General features: G+C 39.4%; 1 protein-coding gene across 1 annotated transcript in view; it reads left to right on the top strand.

Moving 5' to 3' along the window:
* Window positions 1-9929, top strand: part of tns2a (tensin 2a) — a 61039-nt gene that overhangs the window by 17242 nt on the left and 33868 nt on the right. Inside the window, exons 2-3 of the mRNA XM_024294000.2 lie at window positions 3321-3426; window positions 3557-3594. Coding sequence (XP_024149768.1) covers window positions 3321-3426; window positions 3557-3594 — 144 coding nt within the window. The remainder of the gene's footprint in view (window positions 1-3320; window positions 3427-3556; window positions 3595-9929) is intronic.

The following is a 9929-nucleotide window of genomic DNA, read 5'->3' on the forward strand; positions in this document are numbered from 1 at the left end:
CATGTCAAGTTTTTATCTGTATGTAACTTATTGCCTTGTGCTGTTTCTGTATTGCTGATTCATACTCAGGTCATCGTGGTAAATGAAAAATTGTTCTCAATCAATCAACTTGTATAAATAAAGGTTCAACAACTTTGACTGTATAAGAGGACTGGACTGAGCGAGAATCTGATAATCAAAAAATTTGACTGTTTGAGGTGGGCACCATATGCTTTTATTGAGGCATCTGATTGGCCTGTTTTAACTTGAATAACTTGCTATAAAACAAAAGAATATTATGAAAAAAATGTAATTATCAAGAACGACACATTGAGTGATGCACATTTTTAGATGTTTGTGGATACTGGATAAGTCAGTATTTCAAACATCTGTTAATACCTTTAAACAGTTTTATTAATTATTGATGAAAAACAGACAAATAAAATCCGCACTAAGAAACTGCTGCATTTTCTGGAGTATAAGTTGCAAGAGAAAAAAAATGTCTAATCAAGAAGAAGAAAGCCATATATAAGTCGCTCTGGAGTATAAGTCGCACTTCTAGGAGAAAAGTCTGACATTTCAGAAGAAATCCACCAAGCCGTGTTTCTAAAAAAATGAATAAATGTATAAAAATAAGAATACTAATCTTTTGATCTGTATAAGAAAAATATCAAAGTTTAAAAGGAAAACAATCAGATTCTCTTCCATGTTTGTTTGGACGACTTTCTTCTGCCGCTGTCAGTAATAAATACTTATACTCAGATGCAGCGCCCTCTAGGGGTTGTTAGAGGAAACAAACGCTAAAGGACAACCGTGTTTACTGGGAAAATTACAGATATATGAGCCTATTTATGTCTAAAAAAACCCCACAAATAAATCGCCCCTGAGTATGTCTCACCCCTGGCTAAACTATGAAAAAGACTGCAACTTGTACTCCTGAAAATACAATAGTTCCACATAAATAAAAGGTAAAATTCTCAGTACTTAAAGTTTGCTTCAGTTTAAACAAGTTTTAAAAAAGTAAATATAAAAAAATCTGTCTAGGTCAAAAGAACCAAAGAGGATTTTTTTATACGTTTTTAATAATCTGGCAAACCAAATCCAGTGAAGACAGTTTGCTTTTTTGGCCTCGGAAGTGTTGTGAAAGGGCTGTTTTTTTCTGCAAAGCAGTTTGACCTAAATGAGACATTTCTCTATGTGAGGTAAAATCCAGACTTTAACCACAGTGGTTTGTTTGAAGATGCACGATTGTTAGAAGGTCTCAGGATAACAGGGAGTGAACGTTAGTTCTCCTGATAAGCTTCTAGTTGTGTAAAAACATTGGAAAAGGGTGACAGTTTTGAGTATGTCAGTGAACGGATGGATAAACAGACAGGGTCACCGGTTGACATCTTTTCTACTATCACTGACTAATGAGTGCCCGGTCACTATGGCCGTATGGTCAAAACAGAACCACTTTGACAAGACTTGTCAGCTGAAATGTTTGTGTTTCACGATGCTGACATTTTGCACAAGAAAAGGTGACAAATGTTCTGTTTCTATAGTCCTGTCTTCAAAGAGAAAGAAGGCAATATCTAAACAAAGATTTCTCCAAGATAAAAACAAAAACAGTTTGTTCTTCCTTTGCTTTGCTTCTGTCAACGGGCAGCACGCTGTGTCAGATTTTGATTCCCACCTGGAAAAAATCTGACTTTCTCATCATTAAATAGGAGAATCTACAACCGCCATATTACATAACTAATACCATTGGCCTCTGAGTCACTGACCGTGAGCTCCTCCACCTTGTGGGTTGCCGTGGTTTCGGTGCTTGTACAGGAGCCGCTGAACACAGCTGGCAGCGGGTGATGCCAGGCAGGCAGCTGTCCAAACACAGTTCTGTCCTAGAACAGAGCGAGAAAGCCCGGATCATGGAAAAAGTTCATGAGCAGTCTTTCTCTAAAAGAAAAGCATACAGAGAGCGAGTAAAATTAAAAAAACCCTGCGTTGGTTTGTGTGAAATCAATACGGAAACCCTGTAGGAGCTCGGGGATTCTGGCCTCACGGTGATCACATGGATGGTGTGCAAACTCTTAACTACTCCCAGGTAAAGGAACAGGCCGGAATCCGTGTTTGGAAGCCTGCCAATGTCCAGATTATGCACGCTGCCTCTAAGCATGACCGTGCACATTGTTGGCTCACATGTCCCCCCTAGTTTTTTTTCCCCTCCTGTTATATATCCTTGTTTTTAGCCTGTGGACGCTTGCATTCTCATGTTCAAAGTCTCCACATGAAGTCCAGTCATCCATGGGTCTGATCCCATGTTGGGAAACAAAGAAGTGCTGGGGGATTACCACACAAATGCTCACTACACACACACATACACAATGAGGGGGAAAAAAATTATGAAATTTTTGTGCTTTAACTTGTTTGATGGTCTTTTCAGAACTCATCCATCCCTCTATTCGGCTCAGTTGTGTACAGGATCACATGGTTGCTGGACCCAATCCCAGCTACCCTGTCAGGTTATATCCTGGACAGGTCACCAGTCCATCACAGGGCTCTTTTAAGAATATTTTTTTTCAGATTCAAACACGCTCTAGCGCAGGGGTTTCTTACTGGCGGCCCCCCGCCTTAATATGAAAGTTCAATGTCTACTCAGCAATATCTTCTGCATGTCCACGCTTCTTTGATGATAGCATTGTATTTGCTTTGTGAAATTTCAGCTTGCTTTGTGCGTAAAACTTTGCATCTTCTATTGTCATTGGATCTGGTCGTCCGAAAAGTCCATAGCAACAGTTGCTATTGTCGTTAGCTCCTGTTGTTTCACAGGACACAGAAAATATTGCTTAGTAGTACATAGACATGAACAAATGCTCAATGAACTTATTCAGTATGCATAGACAATGAACAAAAGAGATAGACAGTGTACGCAAAAACATATTTTTGGCACAAATGGAACTCCATACGGCCCAGCCTCAGCCAGACTCTGCCTTCAGTGGCCCCAAGGGAAATTGAGTTTGAGAACCCCGATCTAGCGTGAATGAGAACCACAAGGATTATTACTGTAAGACAGTTACACAACCAAAGCTGAGACCGAAAGAGAACACAATGGATGTACAGTAGATGTGGTTATTCATACACACAACCGTTCGGCCTTCTAAAGTCCTGTACAATCCTCAGAATCTCCTCTTGTTTCTGTTCATTTCTTCCTCATGGAGGTGAAAGTCGGTTTTCTTAAAATCTTTGAAGGTCAAATGAGCGTTTGTTCATTGTTTTCTGAGAGGAGGATGCAGAACCTGCAGGAGTATCGGGTGTCTGACAGGGTTATTAAACTTTCTGTGTTATTTTCTGTGTGGATGCAGTCGGGGAAAGGAGAGCCTCACGTCTTCAAAGAAAAGGCCTTCAAAAAGAAGCGTCAGTGCAGCGTCTGTCGGCAAAACATCGACAGCGTGGGCTCCTTCTGCAGAGGTATGCACTTACACCAAACGATAAAACGAAATGTGGGCTTTCATTGAAAAATTAAGCATTTTTTTTCCTGAACTTTCACACTGCGGCTCATTTAATCTGTCATCTCTCTTTGTGTTTTTGTTTTCTTCAGGATGCAAAACAGCCACCCATAGGAAGTGTGAGGCCAAGGTAAGGATCAACGTCGGAGAATTACAAACAATAAAAACCTGCTGCACACATGGAGAATACTTTACATGTAAAATAAAGAATTGAATTGGAAATTCTGCTAAAGCAAGAACCAGAAACAAGAGTAGAAGAACTGGAATAGAATAATAGTTCTCATCCAAAAGACGGAGGAAGCAAGAACTTGTACTGATAAAATGACCGGACTTGTGTTTGAATGGAAGAAACAGTGACCTTTGAACCCGTCTGTTGTTGCAGACGAAGGAAGAACAGTGTAATGGTCACTCAGCTGTGGGAAAAGATTGCATAAGCTGCTCTGCTTTTATTAATCTGCTGCAAAAGTTCAAAAACACACCCGAGGCACTGACTTGGGTTTGACACAGAAATGGGATTACAAGAATCAAGATCAGTTTTTTGACTGGAATGTCGTCTATGATTAAAAAAAAGAGCAAAAATTCAAACTAGTGCAAGTGTAAAAGAATTTGTTTTGATCATGTTTCACTGCATCGTTGGTGTTTCTGCTGTTCGTTCTTTTAACTTTTGGTTAGGAAATCTTGTTTTCTTTATGTGAAAGTGGCCTTTGATGGCCTTTAGCTCGATTTGTCTTTTTGCTTAGGTAAACTGCTTGAATACTTTAAGCATCGATCTCTGGAGCTTCTGTGGGGATCTTCTAGATAAATACCTTTTTAATTAGAAAAAGTACAAACACTTCTATCCTAACTTGACAGGAAGCTGCACAAAATGTTTTGGTACAGTGAAAATATTGTAGGTAATTAAAAGTAACTCCCTGCAGAAAAAGTAAAAAAAAAATAAACCGAAGTCTTCTGTGACCTTTATCATGGTCTCACTTATATAACCAGCTTGTTATGTGGGTATAGATGTGATTTAAACTGCGTTTAGGGGAAAAAGAAATTGGATTGATTTATTTTGAAAATGCTAAATTCTTTTTTAGGTTGGCATTTATTTTCAGAAGTTATGTTTCCTATGTTTTAGTTTATGTCACTTGTCAAATGAAAGCTAATTTCCATAACCAAACAAAATTTGGTTTGGTTTTTGAAAATGTTTAAGTTTTTGTGTTGATCTGAAAGTTGAATCAAAATGTGAGCTGAAATTGAGTCGATGTTTAGCAGCTCTACATGTGACCGCAGTGCATATTAAAAGTCTCTTGTTAAAGTTGTCAAAGACAGTTTTGTGATTAGACTGAGGTGTGAAACAACATAAGTTTCTGCAGCGGTACAAGCACCAACACTTTTTTTCCCAGTCAAAGTCTGCAGTTGCATTCCTTGGAATGAACCAGAAGCTCTCCTTGCACCCTACACTGGTGCCTCTTTGAAAGAGTCATTGATGGAGGATTGGCATGATGAATAGACAGAGAGATGCAGAGGGGGAGAATGCCAGCCATGGACGTCGCCAGAGTGCCGATGGGGGAGGTAGAAGCAGAGATCTTTGGCAGCGGCACGCGAAGGAGAGAACGCCAAAGGGTGAAGGCGTGTGTCAAAGACGAGGCTTTGTACCTCAGCGTCTCCTCGTTCTTCCTCTGTGGATGCAAAGGCTTTAAAATCAAGCTCAAAATTTAAAGCGTAGTAGTAACTTTACACAAACTGCTGATGTGTTATGAATAATTTCTTATGAAGCCATGACCAGTTTCTTTGTGATATAATATCAATGAAATACATTTCTTAACCCTTTAACATACGGCCTTCTAATTACGTTGACTATTTAACCGTCTGCCCAACTAAAGTCATTCCAATGGATTCTGAAAGACAAAAAAAAGCAGTTTTGTACAAAATTGTTCATGGTAAACAGGATATTCTTATATAGTGGTTTCATTACTTTCTTTTTTATTATTTATGGATTTTTTAACTGCTGCTGAAGGATTAGCAATGTCTTACTGAACAGCTTCAGAGATTTGTTGCTCTTAAGAATCAAGACGACATTTAAAATTGGTTTCAACCATTGACTGTACATGAGAACTGGACTGAGTGAGTGGGACATCACCCAAAATGACTTGCTTGCTGTTCCAACCAAATTCATTAAATCCAGTCACCATTTCTTTGTGATACGGGCGGCACCATGTTGGAACCACTCAATGTCAATAAGCGGTGATTGATCTAAGTTGGTCTAAATCAACGTTTCTATGGCAACCACTCTCGCCAATCAGGAGTGAGCTTGTTGGAAGTCAACACTGCTACCACTTGAAAGTGGGCTCGAGAGAATCTGTCAGTCAAATGTTCTGAATGTTCAACGTGAGGCCACATTGAGACATCTGATTGGTCAGTGTATGATTTTAAAAACTTGCACTACAGCAATAAAATCATAACAAAAAAGAGAAATATGAAGAACACGTTAAACAAACGTATCAGAGCAAGAATGGCTGTTTTTTTTTTCTCAGTATATGTCTATAGGATTTTGTCTTATTGGAACCATTGACTGCATATTCACTGGACATATCAACCCCTTCCCTTGTGTTCTAAATAGAAAGTACCTGCTGGTTCCAAGAAGGTCAAAATCATTTAGACTCTATTAAGAAATACACAATTATTACTCTGTAATTTTAATTATCAGAATAATCATTCTTACCTTCATACCTTTTTCTTAACACCTTCTTTCTAATCCTATTTTTAAATATTTTTTTTCTGTATCTCAAGTTTTTCAACTTATAAACTGACCAATCAGATGCCTCAGTATGAGGTGCCTGCTGGCCCCACCTGGAGCGTTTGATTGACAGCTTTTCCCCACTTTCAGTGGAAGGGGTGTGGACTACAAGCTCACTCTTGATTGGCGACAGAAGATCCTCTAAACAGGTGACTCAGACCAACTTGGACCAATCACTGGGGATGGGTTTTAAAATGGCGGCAGCGTATCAGGAAGCCACGGTGACGGCTTTACCTGGTTTTCGAGGGCTGGAGGTAGGGCCTTTTCTATGGGTGATGTCAATACCTCGCTTTGTCCAGTGAAATAATATATGTCTATGCTTGGAACCAGCGGTTATTTCCTTGGAACTCTACGAGGGAATGGATCACTCAGTCAACTTCTCATATACAGTCTTCTGGGTCAAAAGATTGACAACTGTAGAGTTGGAAGAGTCAGCTTAGCTATTGTATTGTTTCCATGCTAGGATGAGCGACCTTTGGATATTATTTTATGACTGATTTTCATTCATCCATTCATTCGTTTTCCTGACCGCTTCTTCCCTTTCGGGGTCGCGGGGGTGCCGGAGCCTAACTCCACACAGAAAGGTCCCAAATCCCCCAGCCGGGATTTGAACCGGGGCCTCCTCGCTGTGAGGCAAGAGCGCTAACCACTGTGCCACCATGCAGCCCTTTTGACTGATTTGTTTTTCTAATTTGTTTTCTTTTTTGCTTTGCAATTTACAAAATTGTATATTTTCAACAGCGCTGTGTTTTTTTTTGTTTTTTTTACAGATGTTCTCTGTATTGTAGAAGTGTTACCTGAATGTTTATCTTTTCTTTACTTGGCTGAAAACCTTTTTTACGTTTACATTTACAGTAATTGTAAATAAGTTGAATTAAAAACAGCAAAAATGATATTTCAGACACTGAATCTTCTATTTTATGTTAAAAACAGAGTTTGCCATTCTATTGAAGTTCTGGAACACATTGACCAAACTGATGGCAAAAAAGAAAACAGGATGTTGTGAGGGAATCGTCTGATGTGCGGTTGTTGACTGGGAGTTAAACAGCGATATTCATCGCTTCTGCCCAGGAAGGGAGAGGCGGATATCAGGGCGTGGGGGCTCGACCGCTGTGTACATCTCTGCCGTTATCTAACCTTGTGTTCTTGGTGAGTTTGGGAAGTGATTTTACCAGTCCTTCCTACCTCAAAGTGTTTCCAACTCTGTAAGGCATTCACATTTAGTGGTTCCTGTCAAGGGGGGGGTAACCCGCCACCCTCTCTAATTCACTACAAGCATATACTACATCTGCCATCTGAAGGGCGCTGTGTTCTCAGCAGACATCTGTTTACATCTTCATACAGCTGGTGCAGCAACAAGCTGGGTGACAAATCATCTCATCACCACACTGTTGAATTTTCTCATTACATCTGCTCTGACTCTGTGGAACCCACCCCTCCCTTCGAAACACGCACACTTTCTGTAAACCCCCCTCCCACACAGACGGGTTTTTCTGGTAAGAGGTAGTCTGTCTGCAGGTCGTGGTTTTTCTTTTGTTTTGGAAAAGGAATAGTCATTCTCCTTGTCTGGATCCACGTCTGCCTTCAGCTGGTCCTCCATGAAAACAGAGACCAACTGACAGCTCCCCGCTATTCATTTGAGAACATTTCCTCTCGGAGAATAGTTTCCCCTGTATCTTTGATCCCAAGTGGAAAATTGTGTCCTGGGGGAGTGACTTGTGGAAAGGCATGGACTGGGAAGGGATGAAAAAGGCGCTGGGAAGGAACATTGGAAAATCCAAAATGAGTGAAAATCTGTTTGTGATGAATTGATTTGGCCTGTCTAAGCTGGAAGGACAATGCATTTCTACTTTGGAGGCAGTTTTTTTAAAAGACTTTCCAACTATTTTTGTTAAATATTTAGTCAGTTTTAATAGCCATTGATCTCTAACATTGACTGTATCAGAGAACTTGACTGAGAGAGAGTGACGTCACTCATTGAGGCCAGGCACCATTTTTTTTGCAATACCGACACCGCCATGTTGAAGCCAGATGTCATTCGTAAGAAGTTATTGGTTCGAGTCAGTGTTACTATGGCAACCACTCTCACCAATCAGGACTGAGCTTGTTTGAAGTCCTCACCACGACTTGAAAGAATCTGTCAAACATTTTGAACATTGGATGTGAGGGCCAGCAAACTCCACCTACTTTTAGTGAGGCATCTGATTGGTCAGTTCATAACTTGAATTTGATATAGAATTGCAGAAGAAATTAAATGTAAAACAGGAATATCAAGAACATGTTTAAAAAAGGTAGAAGAGCAAAAATGGTTATTCTGACAAATAGAATGACTGAGTAACACCTGTTTATTTTGCAATACAAGTCTATGGGATTTTGGCTTCTTGGAGCCTGAAGGCACTTCCTGTTGTATTGCCAGGGGAGAGGGGGTCACTCACTCCAGTTCTCATAGACAGTCAATGATCTAAAATGAGACCACTCGTTTCGTTCGTGGAAACATGTACTTGCATGAAGGGTCCAATGAAGTTACATAAGATGTTTTGTATCCCAACATCCCCAACAAAATCGGTATCATCTATTTAGTGGAGATCAGCCTAATTAAGTCAACATTCATATAATTATATAAAATAAAGATTTTTAACAATGGTCTTGACAGACTTGACATGCATAAATGAGTAAAAATGTCTGTTTTCCAAGACCAAACTTTCGAATAAAAAAAATCTCAATAAACTCTTATGGTTGAATAGCTATAGTACAGTAAACATGTTCTTTTCTTGTTGAATTTCGACACCCATTTCATTCAAATGCTTCTCTCAAAGGGAGACTTTGTCAGGAAGTTATTCTATCTAAAGAAACAAACAAACAGATGGACACACTTTGATTCCTCTGAAGTCTAGAGCAGACTAACGAAAGTCTTCAGTTCTAAGGACTGATTGGAATGATAAGCCATCTCTCAAATGTTGGCAAGCCAGAGGCTTGTATCACAATAATTGCAAACCCAGTCTCCCCCACCCTCATCTCCGGATTCCTCTTCAGCTCTTGTTGTCGGTCCTCCTATCCGTTGAACATGACAAAACCTTTGAGACCAAGCTGTGATGTCTTTGACTTCATCATTTCTGGATTTAGAGAGGATGTGCAGTCAGGTCTAAATAAGGGGGTGGGGTCTGTGGAGGTGGACAGACCACTTATTCTATTCCAGTTTTGTATCAAGTGAAAAATTACAGCTAAAGTTTTCTGAATGGGTTGAAAACATAATTCAATAAACTTCACACCCAGCAAAATAAAATAATGTTTGTTATGTTCCCTGACTAGATCATTTCAATAAAAGGCCAAATTATTTATGAAAATATGTTTAACCCTGTAACACCTGTGTTTTAGCTCCAGTGTTGACATTTTTTCAACTGTCTAAACTCTTCAACCATTTACGCAATTGACATAATAGTCAGAGAGTATGTGTTACTTAGGTGTTGCTGGTGACAACTGTGGTGGTAATAGATTCAATAATAACCTATTTAAGTGATCCAGCAAACACCATTGTAGAGTTCTGGTGTATTTTATATATATATATACATATTATTGTATATGGTGTACAATAACTAAAATTGGACACCAGCAAATAAAAGGAACACCGTTTATTAAATAAAGGAAAACCTGTGTACTGAAATTAGATCAAATAATTAGAACTAATC

Source organism: Oryzias melastigma, linkage group LG7 (assembly GCF_002922805.2).
Source record: "Oryzias melastigma strain HK-1 linkage group LG7, ASM292280v2, whole genome shotgun sequence".
In the NCBI taxonomy this organism is placed as follows: Eukaryota; Metazoa; Chordata; class Actinopteri; order Beloniformes; family Adrianichthyidae; genus Oryzias; species Oryzias melastigma.